Source organism: Humulus lupulus, chromosome 3, assembly GCF_963169125.1.
Source record: "Humulus lupulus chromosome 3, drHumLupu1.1, whole genome shotgun sequence".
Classification (NCBI taxonomy): domain Eukaryota; kingdom Viridiplantae; phylum Streptophyta; class Magnoliopsida; order Rosales; family Cannabaceae; genus Humulus; species Humulus lupulus.
Window position 1 is genome coordinate 106,513,149 of NC_084795.1, and position 24,141 is coordinate 106,537,289.

Here is a 24,141-nt window from a genome sequence, read left to right on the forward strand (position 1 = left end):
AGACTCTGGCAGGAACCATCTTGTTGTCCATTTTCTCCTTTGGCTTGAGTGGGGACATTGCCTCCTTTGGTGACCTTCCTAACCACAGTTAAAGCATCCCTTGGTGTTTCTTTTGGCACTTAGAGCATTGTGGGTTTTCTATATAACCCGACTTATTGCCTTCGTTGTTTGTCTGTGGTCTTTTATCGTTGTCGGACTGCTTATTGTTAGGATGCCGTCTTTTCTGACCATTATTGTTGTTGCTAGACTGATGGCTATTGTGGTTGTTGTTCCGACCATTCTGAGGTTGACTCTGCTATTTAGGCTCAGGCTTACTAGCTTGCTCCTTACTAACCTTCGCCTGAAGCCTTTCCACTTCTATAGCCATCTCTAAAGCATTGGCGTAAGTAGTGGTTCTAGGGTTCGCTAGCAACCCCTAACTCAATCTTTGGTCTAAGTCCTCTAACGAACTTGGTAACAATCAGAAATTCAGTTGGAATCAACTCTGGTGCAAACTTGGCTGTCGAGCATACTCTGCTACTGTCAAGTTTCCCTGCTTCAGACTAGTGAACTCCTCGACCCTTGTGGCAATGACTGCCGAGTTGTCGTAGTTTTTGTGGAACAACTCCACAAATCTAGTCCATGTCATGGCGGCGACGTCATGAGTCTGCTAAACTAAGTACCACCATATTCTAGCATCCTTCTTAAGCAGAGACGAAACACAGGATATGCGATATACTTTGCCGAGATTCATTTGTGCTAGGATCGGCTCTACATTTCTGAGCCATTCTTCTACCTCGAAGGGGTCTATTGACCTTTCAAAGTATGGAGCGTGTTGCTTACAAAACCGCTCGTAGATTGGCTCCATGTACTGAGCTGGGTATGGGGAATACTTTTTCATTGGCCATCCCCCATAAGGACCTACTTGATGGGGTGCTTTAGGCATTTGTTGAGGCTGTGGTTGTGGCTGAGGCTGAGTCTGTTGTCGCTGTTGCTGCAGCAATTCTTCCATTTGTTGTCGTAGCCTGCCTATTTCTGCAGTGTTGTCGACCAGCGACGGCGGCGATGCACTTCAGTTAGCAACAGCAGTGGTTGCACGCCTTCCCTTTCTTCGAACTGGAGGAGCTTCATTAGTCTCAGGAGCGACGTTGGAATCATTGACATTCCTATGTGCAGACCTTCTGAGCGACATCTTCAGCAAAAGTTCTAATAGTCGAGAACATGTTAGAACTTACCCTAATAGGCTCTAAGGCAAAACTTAATCTAAGCAAACATAACTCGGACCTATTAATTATGATTTCTTATGAAAAATTATGTAAGCCTTCTTTATAATTAGGGTGTGTTTCTAAACTTAGAAAAATAAGCCATCTTTATTATTTACTAAGTCTGTTTCTAATCATCCTATATGACTTAATTCTCTGGCTCGAAACTCGTCATTGCTCCAAAGTTAACCATATTAAGGGAGTGCTAGGATCACTAAAATCGTTCCCACTACTATGTCCCCCTAAACTATCAATATAGAACCCAGTCCATTGATTTGTATCCACCCTCACTAAAATTGGTCATTATTTATTAAATTTATTATTTATTATGATTGTAAAAAAAACAAACAAACTCATACATGTCATTCAAAAATAACAATGATATTCATTTGGAAAAAGGCTTTCACTACATACAATCATAAATGGTAAAATAAAAATAAATAAATAAACAAACAATCTTAACTAGGGTAAATCTAAAAACAAAAATCAGAAGACATAATGGCTAAAACATTAACTATCAACATAAACATAAACGTAAACACTTACATTCACAGTTAGATTCAGAGATTGAGCATGTGTATCAAGGAGAACTTCATGAAGATGAACTGTTGCTCTGATACCAACTGTAATGACCCAACTATTTCTAAGACCTTGGATGATTAAACTACTAGTCATAGCTACTATTTTTGGGAAAACATACATAAGAAAATAATCATAACTTTATTGAAAACCCAAAATAAATATTGTGAAAATTACAAAATAACTTGTAAATATGGTATGGGATCCCATTGTTTATAAAACATAAAAAAAAACATAAACTTTTATTGTTAAAATACTAAATGCAGAAATACATCAAAACATGATTTAAAAGACTAAAAATAAATAACGTCATCCTTGATCGACACGCAGTCCATTCATCCTTAACACACAAGTCAAGCTGTCAAGAATCCTTCCGCCTTCCATCTTCATTGTCCTGCATCAAGCTAAAAATAAAGGAGTGAGCCTAATGCCCAGTAAGGAAAATCTACTATCAACATACAACATATATCATAAACATAAGACTACATCATATTCATATACTATAAAACATATGACTATAAACATATATCACATATTACTACAACATTAATGGCTAATATAAACTATTGGGGCTTGTTAGCTAAACAAGTCATATGCCCAATATAACTTCTCGGGGTTTCCTTATCTAAGCAAGTCATATGCCCAATCATCCATTCTTGGGGCTTGTTATCTTAACAAGTCATATGCCCAATCATAAATTCACGGGGCTTGCTTGTCTAAGAAAGTCATGTGCCCAAGCGACTGGAAACATATTCTTGGGGCTTGTTGTTTACACAAGTCATATGTCCAGGGACTATAAGACATACTATACATATACATATCATAACATAAACACATACATATCATAACATATTAGCATGTAAAATCTATCCTATTTTCCTTACCAACACCGGGATATTTGAGAACAAGGACAGGATTTGGAATACTCCTAAGACCAACATAAAAACATATGAGTATCTATAGAAAATGAGATGAAAGGAAACTAAACCATCAAAGAGGGAAACTTACCGAGAATCTTAATGTTTAAGAACTCAAACATCTAACCACGAAACCATAAAAAAAAATTAGGATTTGAAAGAAACTTAAGGAAAACTAAGGAATCATAAAGAATAGAACTTATGAATAATATTACCTTGGATGAACTAGAACCGATCTACCCTCAATATCAAAAACACACTTTATCTCACTATCCAAGTGTTTATAAAGCTTAAGATGATAATGCTTTTATCCCAAAACCCAAGTGTATCTCTCAATAAAAATCCTAGAAGCTTGAAGGCTCTGAACACAGCTTGAAGAATGAAGAAAATTGCTGGGTAATAGGTCTTATTTATAGAGTTCGAGGAATGAAAATATCTCTATTTAGCTTGAAGAAAATAATGAATATTAAATGAAAAATATTTGAATATTCAATCAATCAGATGCTTAAGACTCGGTCAAAATGGTTTAAAGGCAAGTCAAGTGGTTAAGGAATGAATCAAGCTCGGATTCTGTAACGACCCAAAATCACTAATATGGCTTAAGGGCCTTGATTAGTGTGCTGGGAGGGCATAATTGGTTTATGTGTGAATTTATTGATTTAATGCATGATTATATGATAAGCATGCTTGTATGGTTATGTAAATGTTAATGTGATTATATGTTATATTTGTGAGAACCACATTATTATGTGGGTGAATCTGCAACATGCGACTTGAGGCTATCCTAGGGAGCTAGGTAGCGGGAAATTCACAACGGGGCTTAATACTTGACTTTGGGCAAGTCAAGGGGTATTTTAAGAGTTGGAAGGTTATTTAGATTATCGGGTTATGGAAATAAATAATTGAAGATATATTTGAGGTTAGGAAGCTTAGGCGGGAATACTGGGGAAGTTTACCATTTTACCCTCAGGGATGTTTCCGGCACCCCGATCCCTGGGATTAACCTAATTACTTAAGGATAGACTAAGTAAAAACACTCAGAAAATAGTAGAACATAAGGAACCGACCCTCCCTGTTTCTCCCTTTCTCTCTCAATGGAAAACTACTAGAACTTGAGGATTTTAGCTGGGAATTCAATGGATTGGGCTAGTGTTTGGAAGGATCAGTCCAATGTTCAGCTAAGGATTCATTCAAGAACTGAAGTAAGATATAAACTTGAAGCATGGTGATTAAAATTCTATGTTATAGCTGGGTTTTGAAGTGTTTATGAACTTTTGTGTTAAAGGGCAGAATTAAGGCTTGAAAGTTTGGGTTTTAGCTCAGAAATTGTTAAGGAAGTTGGTTCATCAAGAAGGTAACCTTCAATTCATAATTTAGAGTTTAAATTCTGAGTTTGGATGACTGGTTTTGATGTTTTTGAGTATATGAGTTTCAGAGATTGAAGTGAGTTTTTAATGAGTTTCTAGATTAGGTTTCAGCTGGGTTGTGTTGCTGGAATCATGTGAGAAGTTATGGGATAATTGAGTTGTAGAATTGGGATAGCTTTGGATGGTTTTGAGTGAGGTTTAGGAGTAAAAAATGGTGGTTTTTCTAGGTTTGAAGGGGTCGGGTCGCGGCATAGTTTTTGCTGAGCCGCGACCCTCTGAAGCTGAAGTGTCCTGAGGAAGGAGGGTGGGCCCCTGCAAGGGGCTTGTAGGGCCATGGCCCGTGTCTAGTTCTGAGCCTAGATAGGCTCTATTTGGGGGCTATGTCGCGGCATGGGTGGCTTGAGCCGTGGCCCTTAAGGGAGTTTGGGATTTTGGGACTTTAAGCATGGGAATTTTACCTAGGGTGCTCGGGATTGAATCTTCTATCGTGTTTGGTGGAATTCAATATTCCGGAGACTAGAACATTATCTAGAAGCCCTTTTACGATTATTGATGGTATCCCTTTTCTTGGTTGTGACTAGGTACTAAGCTAGGGCTCGGGGATCGGATCGTGCTCAAGAGGCATCGCTCGTAGTCAGTGCACTTGGGAACTATAGGTAAGAAAACTACACCCGGTTGTGGATTTATAATGGGACTAAGGGTTCCCTATTTTGTATGCTTTGAAAGGATGGTATGATGCCATGTAAATAGTAAACCAATGGCCTAAGAGTGGCGAAGTTTACACTAGCGCACAGGGCGCAGCTCGGCCACTAGTAGCTGAGGAGAGCTTATTATGCACTAAGCTCAGTTTAAGGGGGGGCAGAGTTAGTGGGGTAAATAGAGGGTGCGACCTAAGGTGTCGACCATGTTTATTATGTGATTTGTTTGTTATTATTGATTGGTGGATTGTTATGCTTTATAGTTGGTTGATGATTAGCTGATTCTTTGGTTGAATCTTCATGCACTACAACAAAAACCCATTTCCATAACACAAAAATATAACTCTTTTCAAAAAGTATTATAATATATATATAGAAGTATATATATATTTATATAGGCGGGACTTAATTGGTGCCTAATTTCCCCCCCCCCCCCAAAATTTTCACACGGTCCAATTGACCAAAAAAAAAAAATAAGTAAAAAACCATTTCCCCATTTCACAGTCGGTCCCCATTTTCCCATTTCACAGTCGGTCCCCATTTCCCCTCTCTCTCTCTTCTCTCTCTTCGTTCCCCGTTTACCCTCTCTCTCTCTTGTCGTTCCCCGTTTACCCCCCCTCTCTCTCTTCATTCCCCGTTTACCCGCTCTCTCTCTCGTCGTTCCCCATTTACCCCCTCTCTCTTTCTTCGTTCCTCGTTTACCCCCTCTCTCTCTCTTCATTTACCCCCTCTCTCTCTTCGTTTCTCGACCGATCTGCCCAGGAGGAGGACGATTAAGCTTGCCCGCCACTTATACAATCTGCCCAGGAGGAGGACGACGACACTGTGTGTGCCTTCATCACCTCGACGCATGGTGGAAGCAAGATCTGGTATGTTTCTCCAATTTTTGTCCCTCTCTCAATTACAGTAAGCTTTTTTTTAATATCCATTTTTGTATTTATGGGGGTATTTTTATGCTCCGATCACTCTGTTGTGCTCATAATTTATTGTGTTTTTTTTTCTGGTCTCACTTCATTACAAATATGGTTGGAAAAAGTTGATTTAGGGCTTGATTTAAACTTTCAGAAAAGGGGAAAGATCTCTAGAAACTGAATAAGAAGGTATATTCTTTTAAGATATTCTGTTTTTTATTTCAAATATTATGCTTGATCTATATACATGTATGTGTTATATATATGTGTGTAAAGAAAGTATGTATTGTATTATTTAGCTTTCTTTGAAGTCCTGAACTTGAGTTACAGTTTGTTGAATGGAGATAGTATATCATGGGTTATCCTTTCAACGTGCAATCCTTATCTTATTACGAGACTTGTGTTTTATACGAGTGATTGAGGCATAAATTAAGCTAGTTGTTTTGAGGAAGTGAGATCTTTGCATTTCTCTTAAGGTTCTATGGTTGAAAGGTATATGAGAAAAGACTAGTCTGACTATTAATAATAGTTTTGTATGCTAGAGTTTAGTTTTGGGCTTCTCTTTGGGTTTATACTTGAAATTTGTTTTAACAGTATTGCCTTCATCAGCCACGAGTTACTGGGACTTTTATGCATTTGGAGAATTCCTAGTACTCTTTATCCATTTATTTATTTTTAATGGTTTTTTTAGTTTTACTGTAATTTTCTTTTTCTTATAAATGATATTATTCAAATCCGGCTGGAAATGGTGCTATTGTTAGTTTTTGAGGATAAGAATGTCAAGTGTTTATGTTATGTTTCTTCACCTAAAATTTTGTTTGTGCTACTGCAGGCAAAGGGAACTGCCTCTTCTCAGGACAAATGGCTCTTGGTAAACTTGCAGTCTACTAAGGAGTTCAGCTCACATATGGTAGGTAGCGTGTTTCATTGGACTTTTCTAAATTGACTGAAATTGGTGTTCATTTAACATAGATTTTGGTGTTCATTTCTTACTTTTATTCTATTTTGAAGCTTAATCGAGATACATGGGCTAATGAAGCTGTCTCTCAAACAATCAGTACAAACTTTGTCTTTTGGCAGGTAAGTATTCCATTTTTGGGGGCTTTCACACTAAAATATAATAATATTCAAGGCGGTTTGGAAAAATAACATTTTTTTAATGTCACTTTGCAAAATGACCTTCTATTAGTAATTTTCATTTTTTATTCTGCTATAAGGATTCCTTATATCTAGTAGCAAATGCCTATTTTCATATTGTTTCAAGGCCTTGTATGTACATCTGTAGATACATGGTCATTATTGGACTATAATTTTAAGATAATATGCTATACTTATATAAAGTTTGGGGCAGGGATCTTTATGTATTTTTCTTAATTGCATTATGACTTCATATTTTCGATCTACTGTTAACTTTGCCGTTTGATATTTTGGGACTTTTGATTTGAAATGTTGTTTAGATGATTAAAATTTAAAATTTTCCTCATCATATATATATTTTTTCATTGTTTTTTTTATTGAGTAACGTTGTCATATCTGCGATCTCTTTCCTTTAATAACTTTCTTTTATTGGGTCTTTTGTAAAAAAAAAAAAACTTTTATTAATTATATACGTTTTTTTTCCACGGTTCTTTGGTTTGTTTCTAGATTACTTTGTGCCTGATGATGAAAAATTTTATTTTTGTATTGATATGTGCATTGATTTCATTTTGAGCCTCCATCTTTTCTACTCTCACCATCTTTGGTACTCACCATGATCCATTATTTTATTTTATTTATTTATTTATTACTATTTTCTCATGTTGGTTGTGGTGATGATGATCTGTGTTTGCTGTTGGTGGTGGTGAATGCCAAAGGTGATGGTTGAAGTGGTGGTGTTTAAACCTTGAAGATGTGATTGGTTCTTAATGAATTTTCAATGTTCATGAAATTTCTAGCATTAATCTTTGAGGGCATTTATATATTAAAATGGTCTCTTTTTTCAATATTCTCTATATGTTGATGCTGCAAGTCATATGCATTCACTTATAGTGGACACTCTCTCTGTGCTTCTTAGGCTTGGTCGCCATTTGATCTCAGTCCAGAGTTTTCTAGTCACGGAAGAGAAGGTGATAAAAACCAGGGGGGACCAGTAGACTCCTATGTAAGTTAGTTTCTCTTTCTTCCTTGTCAGTCTTAATTGCATTTCTAAATACATGTATTTCTCCTGGTTGTTGCATTTTGTATATACTTTGAATAGATTCTGAAATGCTTTCTCATCTCTATGCCATAACAAGTTTAAGACATTGTGTTTCTCGATATGACTTTGCCCCCTTATATTAATATCTCGACCATGCATTTCCTAATGAACTTGTGGCTTGTTGTTACCTTTTCCTATCCTTGTCCTTTTCAACTTTCCTATGAGGCGAAAGCTTGGTTGAGGAGATTTGTACATTCAAGAAAAAAATAATAGATAAACATGTAATTTTTTTAAAATATTTTTTTTTTGCTCTGTATATCTGGCCATTTTTATAACCTAGAAAATGATGAAAAAGTTAGTAGTGTAAAAGAAAGCTCATTCATTTCATGGCTAACGTCCAAGTGTTGAATTGTGTTACATGTATTTCTTTGGAGCATTTGTCTGTTATTGATTGCTTAGGTATGATACTTTCACATTGTATAATGTATCATCTTCTGAAGCACAGGACTTTCATTGCCTGATACAAGACCTTGTTCATGTGACTAATGGAATGAACTTTCAAAAGTCTGATACAAAGGTTGGTTATCTAGTTTCCTTTTCATTGTTTATTGTAATTTAGGACTTTTTTGTAATTAATAATTATATTTAACCAAGTATGATATGTCTCTGGTTAAATTCTTGGAAGCTAATGACATCGTATACCAAGGTTCATGGTGATGAAGCCAAGAATGGTTCAATAATGTCTTGTGTGAAGTAAATACTTGGTATTTGTTTTATCATCTATTGGATATACATGATCTCATATATAAAGTGAAAACAAATTTGGAGCTTAGAAATGTATGGAGTATGACTGTAACTAGGGAAAGCTGTAGAAATATACAGGTCACTGATAATTACACTAATTTTTATAGTTTTATAATTACTGATATTTTCTAAACTTTCTAGTTCTCTGATTTTTCACCACGCAATAGTGCATGTGAAGGTAGTTCATATGATTGTGTTTATGGTTTGTCTTTATTATTATTATTATTGCTGTTGTTGTTTTTCGTACTCCATTTCTTGAATCCCACTGCTGCTCAATTAATTACAATACCTTGCTCGTTACTGTTCATGGCTATAAATCCTTTACTTCTAGAGATTATTAATACATACCGTCTGTCCAAATATTTTCACTTTTTCATGGTATCCTTGCCCTTCTTGTAATGCTTTAGACAATACTTGGTGATTGGCTCTCCTTTGAACTTGTCAAGTGAGATGCATAAATAATGCTATTTCTTTTTTTTTTAGACTTTCTAAAGTTATAATTAATTTTCTGACATTTTTAATTAGTTTCTGCTTGTTTGAAGTATATTTCAATATTTGTAATTGTAAGGGGCAATTCATCTAAATACTAGCATGCTTCTTTAATTCTATGTTGTTTATTACAGTCCTTTTTTTTTGTGCAGTCCCTGAGAAACCTGTTATTATTTCAATATCTTGTCAACATTCTTGAAAGTGATTTTGTACCGCGCAATAGTGCATATGAAGGTAGTTCATATGATTGTATGTATGGTTTTATGGATTTAACTCCATGGCTACATTCTTAAGTTGTAAATCACTGTTGTTTGCAGGTCTCATGAGCTGGGCGCATTTGAAAGAGTCTTTGCTTAACATGCTTTTGGTATGTACTATCTTAAGAAAAGAATAATGAAGGGATTTATTCTTGTTGATGTGCTATTTTCAAAGTGATTTTTACTGCAGCATGGCTCTTATGTTTGAAGCTAATCTTCTATTGCAGGGATCACGTAAAATAAACTACAAAAACTTGGTGAAGGATTGTTTAACTTTTATGTGTCAACTGTACCAGAGTTCTGTTGCATTTAATGATGATGAAATACATCCAAAAATTTTTGAAGAAAAATCAGCTAAAAGTTGTGATACTGCTGTGATAGTTGCTTTATTTGAGGTTGGAAAGAATGCCTGCATTGCTATGCAAAAATTTCTCACAATTGTAAGTCCCCCATGAGAAGTCGATTTGTATTTTTTTGAGCCAGTTTCATCTGAGTCACTGATTTTTAGTTTTACACGATATTTAGATTATGGAGCTAGATACATCTAAGAAGAAAGCAAATAAGGAAGGTTCTACTACAAGAGCTGATGGTGTCAGGCATACAGTAGCACTCTTTACAAAATTATTTTTTCAGCTCTTTTATATAATACTCTTATAATAATAAAAAAAAAACCGAAAAATATGATACAGGACTCCGATGGTGGAGCTAATTGTAGATGAGCGTACTTATAATAGGGATATTTTCCACCCTTTTCTTTAGGTAATCATCTCCACTTCTTGCTTTTTTTCAGGCCATTTTTCAACATAGTTTATGTTCCTATGCGTGCATGGTATAAAATATAAATCTCTAAAGTGTTGAGATAGCTCTTTTGCCCAAGATCAATTTTATGTATTGTTTTTTTAACTATCTTATGGTTACAAATTGTGGGTTATAATATTTGATGGCTCTACAATAATTTTCTTACTGGTTTAGGAACAAATAAGAATTCATCTAACTTCTAAACAATGAATTTGCCCCGGTTTGTTTCCCCTGTTTTATGGTTTTATATATGATGAATTTGTAGTTATTTTTCTGTGTAAAAATATATAATTTGCCAAAAACATGGTCACTCAGCCAATCCTGAGGATGTTTTGCAGGTATACGATGAACCTAAATGGAAGCTTGAAATTGTTGTGCAGTACTTTTGGAAATATGTGGGAAAGGTAAGTGACTTCTTGGAATGTTGAAAGAACAAAGTAGTTAACCAATGATAAGACTTCAAATATATTGACCAAAGAACTTTCTTCCATGGTCATTGCTGTAGTTTGTTATTGTTGTCCCAAAGTGTTATTTTGTTGTAATGATAAAGCAATTTTTTTACTCATTGCTGATATTCTTATTTACCTTGTATCATTCGATATTGCAGCCTTCTGTCCGTACTCGTAGGTCTAATGGTTCTGTAGATGATACAACATTTAGTGGAGCATTGAAGTGCTTTTCAGATATCACTGGCACAGAAAGCACTGTTAAAAGAATTGGGACTGAAGTAATTCAGTTACTCTTAGTACATGGATTTCAGGTGATTGGTCTTGCTCTTTATGAACTTATCTATATACCTGTTAATAAGTAACACTGTCTTTCAAAGTTTAACCTGTTGTATGTAAAGAGACCCCTGTACTCTATTTTATGCAATTGCTTTAGACCCCCACAACTGCTCTTTGTAGTTCTTTTTTAAATTTTGTAGGATGACTGAGAAGATAAAGTATTACTCTTCTTGCTAAACATATCGGTTTTAAAGAAAAGATTCTGATTATATCATAATGTAGAGCATGGTTTTTCAAACGAAAATTTGTTTGCTGCTGACTTTCCTTCTCCATATAATCCCAGTTGTTTATTTGAACATGGAAAAGTTTTGAACTCTAGTCATCTGATAAGCCATTCTAAATTGTTTAATATTGTGATTCAACCAATTTTAAGGTCCTTAACCAGCATTAGTAATAGCATGGTACCAATTTGATAGGCACTAATACAGATATAATCTTTGAAAGAATTTGTTGTAGAGCTCTTATTGATATCAGCCACCAAAATATATATAATCTTTGAAAGAATCTGTTGTAGAGCTCTTTGTAGTATTCCTGCTGTTGGACTGCACTTATTTGGTTTTCAAATTGTTACATTGCATTGCATTGCGTCCAATATTTTTGAACTTATTTGAGGACATTTACTTTATTTTTATAGCTAAAAAAATTCGTCACCAGGATCTAGAAAGACCTTTTGATACAAGCCTATTAGACTACTAACTTTGAACTTTTATTTATTTTTATTTATTGTAGATTGGATGTAGCAGAGCAAAGTGGAGAGGTTACACGATCTGTCTCTGGCCCAGTACTTCCAAGGTATTAGACGCTCAGCTTGACAAGAGCATCATCTAGATCTTGTAAATATGTTCTCAACACCCTCATGCAGGTAAGTTTGGTTTATGTTGTTGTTGAATGTCTTAATGCTAACATTGTACTCTGTTTTTCCATTTTTTTATATACCTTACTATAAACCTAACTAGTTGATGTAAATTTCTAATTGATTTTTAGACATTTCAAAACAAGAGACTGGCTTATGCTGTCAAGGAAAGCACTCTTGATAGTCTAATTACTGAGCTCCTTCTATGGCTGTTGGATGAGAGAGTTCCACATATGGATGATGGCAGCCATCTTTTAAAAGCTTTGAATGTTCTGATGCTAAAGATTCTGGTTAAGACTTGCCATTTCATTTCTTCCCTCTTCTTTTTTTCATTTATTCTTATCTTGACTCGCATGTTTTATTTTAGTCTGATTTGTTATTCAACTTTCCAGGATAATGCAGATCGAACTTCATCCTTTGTTGTTCTCATCAATCTCTTACGTCCATTAGATCCTTCAAGGTGGCCCTCACTTGCATCAAATGAGACATTTGTTGTCAGAAATTAGAAGTTCTCTGATCTGGTTGTTAAATGTTTGATAAAACTTACAAAGGTAACTTCTTGTTTTAGCTATTTTCTTCTGCATTGCTCATATTTTGATGCTTCTCTGAATTTTAATAATGTGTTTTCTAACCAGGAAGGCAATGTTGCCAACCAGAGGGAACATCTAATTCTTCTCCTTGCCAATATTCACATTCAGAAAGCTAATAAGCAGTCTGTCTTGAAGGTATTCTGATTGTTAATTAAGGTTGTAAAGCTTTGGCTTTAACTAATCCTCTTATATAAATTTGACTTTATGATATTTGGAGTCTAATGTCAAAAATGGATATTTATGCAGCATTGTTCCTTTGTAAATTTCTATTTAATTAACATTTGAAACATTAGTAGTGAAATTTGGGTTTTCAATAAGGTCTTCTATTTCTTTGAAACTCTTTTATGACTCTTTAATTTATGGTCAATCACTAGAGTCTTGAATTTAACATAAGGATGTAATATTTGCTTTTACATTTACTATCATTCTAGTCATAGAAATTTAGTATAGTTTAGTTACAAGTAATTTAGTTGCTGCTGTTGACAATTTGTGGTATCTAAAAGATGGAATACATACTGTAGTCTTGAAAAAACTTTCAGAAAATGGTAAGAGCTATGTGGGTTTTACAGTTTTATTTTTTTATGATACTTCAAGCACTGATCTGTAGACTTATCTCAGTTTTTGGTGGATCCTACTCCATTTTCTAGGATCTTGCAGGTAAAGGACACCAAGTGAATTAGATAGAGAGGTTAAGAACTTAAGGGTGGCATTTATTGACCTGTTTTTGAAGCATAACACTTTCAAAGAAACTACAAAGCCATCGAGATATTGATGCAAAGAATGGAAGAATGTATTTCACTAATCATTGTATACATTTTTTGTTTTGTATTTGGTGATAAAGGAATCTGAATTGGGCATAAATTATGTTGTAATATGATTTCTTCAGCCTAGACTAGTAGACTAAATATTGTAATTACATTTGAGTAATTAATAAAAATCTATTTATGTTACCTTATTTGGCTTCAACTTTCATATTTGTTTTCCTAGTTTTGTGTAAGTAAAAAAAGATTATGTTTCTCTAAGCTAATATAACACATGTGTTATACTAAAGTGTAGTATAACACAAAAAAAGTGTTATACTAAAGTGTAGTATAACATAAAAAAAGTGTTATATAATCGACTATAAATAACATAATTCAACACTTATCTATATATTAAAATAACACATAAATTGTGTTATCGTTGACAATACAATAACAAATCTGTATAACACTGATAAAGTGTTATGTAAAGTACCCCGACCTACGATAACATAGTCGGTTTTAACACATCAGAAAGTGTTATCGTAGGTTTTGATAACACATTTTCGGTGTTATTAAAAGAATTTTTTCTTGTAGTGATGCTTTGTGATTACTGTGGTATGTTAAGTGTATGAACATGTTTAAAGGGTTATCCAAATGTTATTATTGCTTGTTATGTAATATGATATGTTTTCTTGCTGGGCCTTAGCTCACGAGTGCTACATGGTGCAGGTAAAGGCAAGGGCAAGCTTGATCAGCCCTGATTCAGAGAGCTCTGAGAGCATAATGTACATGATCGGCTGCTCAGCCACCATGGTTGAGAGGGAGACAAGAACAGGAGAACCTGAAACGTCTGTTTTGCCTTAGAGTGGCTAATGGTTGTTTAAACTTTGGAAATTTTGTAAATTGACTTTTGAACGCTGTTCCTTTTTGGGATCCCATGTGTAAAAATGTTTAGTTATATGAAAGGTACCCTTTTTAGACCAAAACCTTTTAACACTAGTTCATTAGTGGTTTCTGTATCACATTTTTCACTAAATGACTTGATTAGCAAGTCCTTCACCTTTATAAGTACACAGTGTATCGGTCTTGGCTATCCAGGGCGTTACAACTTGGTATCAGAGCGTCCTAGGTTTAAGGGTTCCTGAAGACTGGTTGGACATGTACATTCGCTTCTAGAGAAAAGCTCGATTTAGGGTTTGGTAATGTGTGTATGTGCTTATATGCTTGTATGTGTGGAATGAATTATGAATGTTGTTATACTGATAGGGCTTGGCCCTCACTGTTGTATGAAAATATTAAGGCATGCTTATTAGCATCGCTGTGCATGTAAATGAATATTTGGATGATTAACTACATGTTGTGTATGGATGAATGCTTATATTTTAGCTGTTGAGTGGTAATGTTGGGGCATGCTTATTAGCAATGCCAGTGCATGTGGATAAATGCCTATATCTTGATAGTTTGTGATTGGTTATGTTCCTTTGGTGGACTTTGGAGAAGCTTTTACCCTGTCATCAAGGTCTGATTTCCGAGTCATTGATTGCAGATTGACTTGGATAGTTATGCGTCCAAGAAAATCTACATGACTAGCTGGCACTAGATCTGGGACCGGGGGTGATGACCAGTGCCAGATTCCTCCACCATTCCCTGAGAACTGGCAGCAACTTATGGTAGATATGCAAGCGCGGTTACAGATCCAAGATGAATAGATTCGTCTGCTGCGACAGAAGGCTCCGTTAGGGAGTGCTGCCCCAATTGTGCCACCTGTAGTGGCACCGATAATTCAGTCACCAAAATTTGGGAACAGGTGGGAGCCATTGTATGAGCGGTTCCGGAAGCAGCATCCCCCAACTTTTGAGGGAGGACCTGATGACATGACAGAGTGGCCTGTGCGACATATATGTTGAGAGAGGATGCCCGCATCTGGTGGGAAGTGGCATCACAGACCAGGGATGTTACCGCTTTGAGCTGGGAAGGGAGATTTGTTTAATCAGAAATATTATAATGTTGCCATCAAGGAAGCAAAGGTAAATGAGTTCGTAAGCTTGGTGTAGGGCAACATGACAGTCACTGAATATGCCCTGAAGTTTTATAGACTTGCGAATTTCGCACCAAATCTTGTGCCTACTAATGCTGCTAGGCATGACAGATTCATTAGGGGCCTTAATGCTATGATAGCCCGGGATGTTAGGATCACAACGGTACCTTGGGGAACAACTTATGCCCAGGCCATTGAGAAGGCTCTTACCACTGAGGAAGCGGAGAATAAGATTTGGAAGGAAAGTGCAGTGAGGCGCGAGGGCCACAGAGTGGTGCCTCCTTATTCTGGGTCAGATAGGGGCGGAGGCCCCAATGATCTCAAGAGAAAGACTCCTAACACTTCGACCGCTGCAGGTCCTGATAGAAGGGGTCGGGATGGTCAAGGTGGCCATCAGGGTGGCAGTGAACCATGGAGGAGTTATTGGGAGTGTCCGAGGTGTAGAAGACGCCATCAGGGCGAATGTCGGGCCAAGGCTTGCTATGTGTGTCGAATGGTGGGGCATCTCAAGAAGAACTGCCTAACAGTGAAGAAAGGGGAAGCAGGAAAGGTGGATAGCTTGACTCCAGCTTGAGTATTCACTTTGACACAGGCAGAGGTCGAGGCTAGTCCCTCGGTAGTGATAGGTCAGATTTCTAGCACTGGCTCTCCTTTTACTGTATTGATTGATTCTGGTGCTACACATTCCTTTGTTTCTAGTAAAGTGATTGATAGACTGTTTAGACCTAGTGAGTATCGGACTGTATAGTTTGGGACTTTATTGCCTACAGGTGAACTGGTAGTGTCCAGTAGTTGGATTAGGGCACTGCCAGTGATGGTTGATAGTAGGGAGCTTTCAGTAGATCTGATTGAATTAGACATGGAGGACTTTGATATGAACTTAAGGATGGATTGGTTAGTCAGGTATGGGGCTACTATTGACTACAGGAAGAATATGGTGACTTTTGAGCCAGAGGGCGAGGATCCTTTTGTCTTCATAGGTGCGGTTTGCAGACCCTGCATACCCATGATATCTGCATTGAGAGCCAGAGACTTGTTACAGGGATGATGTATAGGTTTCTGTCTGGTGTAGTGGACACTACCAGGGTGTTGCCAGCGGGGCCGGGAGAGACCAGGGTGGTTTGTGAGTTTTTGGATGTATTTCCTGAGGAGCTAACGGGGTTGCCGCTACGCAGGGAGATTCAGTTTGTTATCGAGTTAGCACCGGAGACAGAACCAGTATTAAGGGCACCATATAGGATGGCACCAGCAGAGTTGAAGGAATTGAAGATACAGCTACAGGAACTTCTGGATTTGGGATTCATCAGGCTTAGTGACTCTCCATGGGGCACTCCAGTGTTGTTTGTTAAGAAGAAAGAAAGGACTCTGAGAATGTGCATAGACTACAGAGAATTGAACAAGTTGATCATTAAGAATAAGTACCCTCTACCAAGGATTGATGACTTGTTCGATCAACTATAGGGAAAGACGGTGTTCTCAAAGATTGATCTTCGATCTGGTTATCACCAGCTGAGGATCAAGGACGAGGACATACTGAAGACGGCCTTCCAAACATAGTATGGGCACTATGAGTTCTTGGTCATGTCTTTTGGTTTGACCAACGCCCCGGTAGCTTTTACGGATCTGATGAACATGGTGTTCAAGGGCTTCTAGGATCAGTTTGTCATTGTCTTCATTGATGACATTTTAGTATACTCCAGTTCAGAAATAGAGCACGAGTGGCATCTTCGACAAGTTTTACAGAGGTTAAGGGAGCATCAGTTATATGCCAAGTTTAAGAAGTGTGAGTTTTGGTTTCTAGAGGTGACTTTTCTTGGGCACATAGTTTGTGCAGAGGGGATTAAGGTGGATGGAAGCGGTGAGAGATTGGCTGAGACCAAGGAACGCCTCGGAGGTATGGAGTTTCCTCGGGTTAGCAGGTTATTACAGGAGGTTTGTGGAAGGGTTCTCGAAGATTGCCTCACCAATGACATAGTTGACACGAAAGAATCAGAAGTTTGTTTGGTCAGAGAAGTGTGAGGACAGCTTCCAAGAATTAAAGTAAGGACTTATTACTGCACCTGTGTTGAGTCTTCCTTCGAATGAAGGAAAGTTTGTAGTATACAGTGATTCATCGAGGATGGGTTTAGGTTGTGTGTTGATGCAAAATGAGAAAGTTATAGCTTATGCATTGCGGCAGCTGAAGGAGTATGAGTAGCGGTATCCTACTCATGATTTGGAATTAGCGGCGGTGGTATTCGCAGTGAAGGTTTGGCAACATTACCTGTATGGAGAGAAGTGTGAGATATACACTGACTATAAGAGTTTGAAGTATTTCTTTACCCAGAAGGATCTGAACATGAGGCAAAGGTGTTGGTTAGAGCTGGTTAAAGATTATGATTGTGATATTCTTTATCATCTGGGAAAAGCCAATGTTGTGGCGGATGCGTTGAGCCGGAGGGGCCTGGGTCAGTTGTATAGTTCTACCCAGATCTCGAGGGAATTAGCTAATGAGATGGCCAGAGCAAAGATAGAGCTGGTGGTGGGCTTATTGGCCAATATTACCTTGTAGTCGACCCTGCTTTAGCGAATCAAGGAGGGACAGTTGGTAGATGTGCAGCTACAAGAAGTTAGGCGGAATGTCTTAGCAGGGATAGCTAAGGACTATTATGTTTCCGAGGTTGGTATGCTTTGATATCGGGGACGAATTTATGTTCCAGCAGATGAAGGGAGAAAATGAGAGATACTGGATGAGTCTCACACTACACCATACTCACTTCATCCGGGTACCACGAAGATGTATCAGGATCTACAACATTATATTTGTGGCCTAGGATGAAGAAGGATGTGGTAGAGTATGTGGCCAGATGTTTGACATGTCAACAGGTGAAGGCTGAGCATCAGCGACCAGCGGGATTGCTTCAGCCTTTGGGTATTCCGGAGTGGAAGTGGGAGGACATTACAATAGATTTTGTGGGAGGTCTACCCAGGACAGTGGGACTTTGTGACTCGGTGTGGGTGATAGTGGACAGTTACAACAAATCAGCTCATTTTCTGCCAGTAAAGTCAACTTATACAGTGGAACAGTATACAGAGTTGTATGTGAGGGAGATAGTTCATCTCCTTGGGGTTCCCAAGTATACTGTATCTGATCGAGACCCTATATTTACCTCCAAGTTCTTGGGAGCTCTTTAGAGAGCCATGGGGACTCAGTTGAAGTTTAGCACAACCTTTCATCCTCAGACTTATGGATAGTCTGAGACGACGATTCTGTTAGTTAAATTATTATGGAGAAATAGCAAGGTCGAGGAAGCGACCTGGGAGCTAGAGACCGTGATGCAGGATCAATATCCTGAGCTATTCAAGTAAATTTCGAGGACGAAATTCTCAGTAGGAGGGGATAGTTGTAACGACCCAAAATCACTAATATGGTTTAAGGGCCTTGATTAGTTTGTCGGGAGGGAATAATTTGTTTATGTGTGAATTTATTGATTTAAAGCATGACTATAAGATAAGCATGCTCGTATTATTATGTAAATGTTAATGTGATTATATTTTATATTGTGAGAACCACATTATTATGTGGGTAAATCTGCAACAAGCGACTTGAGGCGATCCTATGGAGCTAGGTAGCGGGAAAGTCACAACGGGGCTTAAAACTTGACTTTGGGCAAGTCAAGGGGTATTTTTAGGGTTGGAAGGTTATTTAGATTATCGGGTTATGGAAATAAATAATTGGATATATATTTGAGGTTAGGATGCTTAGGCGGGAATACTGGGGGATTTTACCATTTTATCCTAGGGGATGTTTCGGCACCCCGAGCCTTGGGATTAACCTAATTACTTAAGGATAGACTAAGTAAAAAGACTCAGAATACAGTAGAACATAAGGAATCGACCCTCCCTCTTTCTCCCTTTCACTCTCCAAGGAAAACTACTAGAACTTGAGGATTTTAGCTGGGAATTCAGTGGATTGGGATGGAGTTTGGAAGGATTAGTCCAGTGTTCAGTGATTCAATCAAGAACAAAGGTAAGATATAAACTTGAAGCATGGTGATTAAAATTCTATGTTATAGCTGGGTTTTGAAGTGTTTATGAACTTTGGTGTTGAAGGGCAGAATTGAGGCTTGAAAGCTTGGAATTTAGCTCAGAAATTGTTAAGGAAGTTGGTTCATCAAGAAGGTAAGCTTCAATTCGTAATTTAGAGTTTAAATTCTGAGTTTCCATGACTGGTTTTGATGTTCTTGAGTATGTGAGTTTCAAAGATTAAAGTGAGTTTTTAATTAGTTTCTAGATTAGGTTTCAGCTGGGTTGTGTTGCTGGAATCATGTTTAGAAGTTTTGGGATAATTGAGTTGTAGAATTGGGATAGATTTGGATGGTTTTGAGTGAGGTTTAGGAGTCAAAAATGGTTTCTTTTCTAGGTTTGAAGGGGTTGGGCCGCGGCATAGTTTTTGGTGAGTCGCGGCCCTCTAAAGCTGAAGTGTGCTGAGGAAGGAGGGCGGGCCGCGACATGGGGCTTGTAGGGCTGTGGCTCGTGTCTGGTTCTAAGCCTAGATGGGCTCTGTTTGGGGGCTATGCCGTGGCATGGGTGGCTTGAGCTGCGGCCCTTAAGGGATTTTGGGACTTTATGCAAGGGAATTTTACCTAGGGTGCTCGAGATTGAATCTACTACCGTGTTTGGTGGAATTCAATGTTCCGGAGACTAGAACTTTATCTAGAACCTCTTTTACGATTATTGATGGTATCCCTAATCTTGGTTGTGACTAGGTACTAAGCTAGGGCTCAGGGATCGGGTCATGCTCAAGAGGTATCGCTCGTAGTCAGTGCACTTGGGAACTAAAGGTAAGAAAACTGCACCCCTTTGTGGATTTATAATGGGACTAAGGGTTCCCTATTTTGTATGCTTTGAAAGGATGGTATGATGCCATGTAAACAGTAAACCAACGGCCTAAGAGTGTTGAAGTTTACACTAGTGCGTAGGGCGCGGCTCGGCCACTGGTAGCTGAGGACAACTTATTATGCGCTGAGCTCGGTTTAAGCGGGCCAGAGTCAGTGGGATAAACAGAGAGTGCGACCTAAGGTGTCGACCCTGTTTATTATGTGATTTGTTTGTTATTATTGATTGGTGGATTGTTATGCTGTATAGTTGGGTGATGATTAGTTGATTCTTTGGTTGAATCTTCATGCTTTGTGATTACTGTGGTATGTTAAGTGTATGAACAAGCTTAAAGGGTTATCCAAATGTTATTATTGCTTGTTATGTCATATATGATATGTTTTCTTGCTGGGCCTTGGCTCACGGTTGCTTTGTGGTGCAGGTAAAGGCAAGGGCAAGTTTGATTAGCCCTGATTCGGAGAGCTCTGAGAGCAGAATGTACATGATCGGCTGTTCAGCCGCCATGGTTGAGAGGGAGACAGGAACAGGAGAACCTGAAATGTGTGTTTTTCCTTGGAGTGGCTAATGGTTGTTTAAACTTTGGAAATTTTGTAAACTGACTTTTGAACGTTGTTCCTTTTTGGGATCCCATGTGTAAAAATGTTTAGTTATATGAAAGGTACCCTTTTGAGGCCAAAACCTTTTAACCCTTGTTCATTAGTGGTTTCTATATCACGTTTTTCACTAAATGACTTGATTAGCAAGCCTTGCCCATTTATAAGTACACAATGTAGCGTTCTTGGCTTTCCAGGGCGTTACGGATTCTACAAAGTTATAAAATATGGTCCTAAGGCCAATATATCGCCCACCCTAGGCAATATATTGCCTGGCCCTATATCCCAAGTGATCGTGGTTTCGTTCGTGCAAAATCGACGTGTTTTCCGTATCTTCCATTAGGCGATATATCAGCCCCTATGCTCTGATATATCGGCGTACGTGAATATATTAAACACGTAATTGCACTTTTTTAGCATAATTTCAATTGGATAACTGCTTTGACTGAGTCATAATTTGATCATAACAGTTTCTGGAAGGTTCTAGAGCTTCTAGATTCTTCTATTATTGAATTATCCATTTAAAATGCTTAAGTCGTCAAATAAGCATAATTATGACAAGTGTCATGCTCTTATTGGCTCTATCTAAACATTAGGTTATAATAATAATATATCTAAGACCAGCAATATTAATCAAGCCTTATGTTATAATTAATATTTCTAAACTATAGGTTAAACTTATAAAATTCATAACTATTGTTTCTAGTTTCCAACTAAGTACCGTCTTGAACCAAAATCCACGGAATCTAACATACTACTAATTAATACTAACTACTACTACTACTACTACTACTACTACTACCTAAGTAAATATTCTGAAACTATACACCAATGGTCAACTGATAGCTATTGTTGTAGGAAAACTCTACCAAAGGTAGATACTTATTCCAGGATCCACCAAAGTCCAGCACACATGCTCGCAGCATGTCTTATAATATTTGGATTGTCCTCTCAAATTGTCCATCTGTATGAGGATGATAAGCATTACTGAACATTAACTATGTTCCCACTGCCTTCTACAAACTTCCCAGAACATGGAAGTGAATGTTGGGGTCCCGATCTGACATGATCGACCTTGGTTCTCCATGGAAGCGCACGATCTCTCTCACATAGAGATCTGCATACTAGTCAACTGTAAAAGTAGTCCTCGCTGGTAGAAAGTGAGTTGACTTGGTATATCGATCCACAATAACCCATATTGAATCATGTTGACCTACAGTCCTGGGTAACCCCACCACGAAATCCATTATGACGTCCTCCAATTTCCACTCTAGAATGTCTAGAGGCTGCAATAGCCCTACTGGCCTTTGATTCTCTGCCTTGACCTATTGACAGGTCAAGGACTTAGCCACATATTCCACCACATTCCTCTTCATCCCATGCCACCAATACAATGATCTCACATCCTGATACATCTTTGTGGTGCCTGATACATCAGTGTGAGAATCATCAAGAATCTCTCGCCTCAAAGTAGTGTCCAATGGAATGCATATTCGACCTTTTTATCTCAACAAGCCTATGTCTGACACTAAATAATATATGGACACTCCAAGAAAAACGTCCTCCCTGATCTTTATCAGTTGTGGATCACCCAATTGACCTTCCTTGATTCTCTGCAATAGTGTAGACTGTAGCGTAATGTTGGCCAACTGGCCCACCAGTAATTCTATACCAGCTCTTGTCACATCCTCTGCTAATTCTCTAGATATCAAACTAGCACTGAAAATCTATCCCATACCCTTCTGGCTTAAAGCATCTGCTACCACTTTGGCCTTTCCTGGATGATACAGTGTCTCACAATCATAATCTTTTACTAACTCCAGCCAATGCCTTTGTCTTATATTTAGGTCTTTCTGTGTGAAGAAGTACTTCAGGCTCTTGTGGATAGTATAAATCTCACACTTCTCCCCATAAAGGTAATACCTCCATACCTTTACTGCAAAGACCACTACTGCAAACTCTAAGTCATGAGTGGGATATCTCTATTGATACTCCTTCAGCTGACGTGAGGCATAAGCAATCACCTATCCTGACTGCATCAAAACACAACCCAAACCCTGATGTGAGGCATCACAGTATATCACAAACTTCTCCTGATCTGTAGGAAGACTTAGAACTGGAGCTGTATTCAACTTCTGCTTCAGTTTCTAAAGTTGTTCTCACACCTGTCTAACCACACAAACTTCTAATTCTTGCGTGTCAGCTCAGTCAATGAAGTAGCAATCTTTGAGAACCCTTCCACGAAACTTCTATAATAACCTGCCAATCCAAGGAAATTTCTAACCTTTAAAGCATTCTTTGGCCTTGGCCAATCTCTGACTGCCTCAATCTTAGCTGGGTCCACTTTAATCCCCTCCTCACTGAGAATGTGCCCAAGCAAAGTTGCCTAAGATAACCAGAACACACATTTCTTGAATTTTGCAAACAATCTGTGTTCCCTCGTTCTCTGTAGAACAAACCTTAGATGTTGCTGATGCTCTGACTCTGACTGAGAATAAACTAGAATATCATCGATGAAGACGATCACAAACTGGTCCAAATAATCCTTGAACACTCCATTCATCAAATCCATAAAAGTAGCTGGGGCATTAGTCAATCCAAAGGACATGACTAATAACTCATAATTCCCATATCTAGTGCGAAAATCAGTCTTTGGTATATCTCCCTCATTTACCCTCAACTGATGATAACTAGATCTAAGGTCTATCTTTGAGAATACCCTTTTACCTTGCAACTGGTCAAACAAATCATCTATCCTTGGCAGAGGATACTTGTTCTTGATTGTTAACTTATTCAGTTCTCTGTAATCAATGCCTATCCTCAAAGAACCATCATTCTTCTTCACAAACAGAACTTGTGCACCCCACGATGAGAAACTAGGTCTGACAAAATCTAAGTCTAATAGCTCCTATAGTTGTACCTTCAACTCTTTTAACTCTGTTGGGGCCATTTTTTAAGGTGCTCTAGACACTGGCTCCGTCCCTGGTGCTAGTTCTATCACAAATTCAATCTCTCTATTTGGTGGCAATCCTGGTAAATCTTCTGGAAACACATCCAGAAACTCACAGACTAGTCTAGTCTCCTCTGGTCCTACTGGCATGGTCTGAGTGGTATCAATCACACTGGCTAAGAATCCTATGCAACCCTCTTGCAATAGATCTCTAGCCTTCATAACAGATATCATAGGTATATTGGATCCATGCATAGTGCCACAAAATATGAAAGGATCCTCACCTTCAGGCTCAAAGGTTACCATCTTCCTTCTGCAATCTAAGGTTGTCCCATACTTCACTAACCAATCAATACCAAGAATCATGTAAAATTCAGTCATAACCAACTCTGTCAAATCAACTGACAACTCTCTGTCCTCTACTATCACTGGCAGTGATCTGACCCATCTTCTGGATACTACTAACTCCCGAGT

The 24,141-nt window shown here is 38.0% G+C and overlaps 1 protein-coding gene and 2 long non-coding RNA genes across 4 annotated transcripts; all 3 read left to right on the forward strand.

Annotated features, from left to right (window-relative positions):
- Positions 1-5,789: 5,789 nt before the first annotated feature.
- On the forward strand, positions 5,790-7,003 carry LOC133821297 (uncharacterized). The gene is made up of 3 exons (XR_009887452.1): positions 5,790-5,902; positions 6,546-6,623; positions 6,725-7,003. It is a non-coding gene; the product is annotated as an uncharacterized LOC133821297 (long non-coding RNA).
- Positions 7,004-7,741: 738 nt separating this feature from the next.
- On the forward strand, positions 7,742-10,158 carry LOC133824875 (negative regulator of systemic acquired resistance SNI1-like). Its single transcript, XM_062257888.1, has 7 exons — positions 7,742-7,853; positions 8,395-8,466; positions 9,335-9,416; positions 9,500-9,549; positions 9,667-9,879; positions 9,965-10,042; positions 10,129-10,158. The coding sequence occupies exons 2-7, from the start codon at positions 8,440-8,442 to the stop codon at positions 10,156-10,158; spliced, it is 480 nt and encodes a 159-aa protein (XP_062113872.1). The 5' UTR covers positions 7,742-7,853; positions 8,395-8,439.
- Positions 10,159-10,310: 152 nt separating this feature from the next.
- LOC133823039 (uncharacterized) lies at positions 10,311-12,708 on the forward strand. Of its 2 annotated transcripts, none has more exons than XR_009888100.1 (6): positions 10,311-10,641; positions 10,845-10,997; positions 11,752-11,884; positions 12,007-12,165; positions 12,268-12,426; positions 12,511-12,708. It is a non-coding gene; the product is annotated as an uncharacterized LOC133823039 (long non-coding RNA). The 2 variants fall into 2 exon arrangements; XR_009888101.1 differs by having other exon boundaries at positions 10,312-10,641; positions 10,882-10,997.
- Positions 12,709-24,141: the final 11,433 nt, after the last annotated feature.

Coding starts and splice junctions, on each gene's coding strand:
- LOC133824875 (XM_062257888.1), top strand. CDS start 8,440: ATGAACTTTCAAAAGTCTGATACAAAG. Junction 9,550..9,666: donor CTTTGCTTAACATGCTTTTG/GTATGTACTATC, acceptor CTTCTATTGCAG/GGATCACGTAAAATAAACTA. Junction 9,880..9,964: donor TGCAAAAATTTCTCACAATT/GTAAGTCCCCCA, acceptor CACGATATTTAG/ATTATGGAGCTAGATACATC.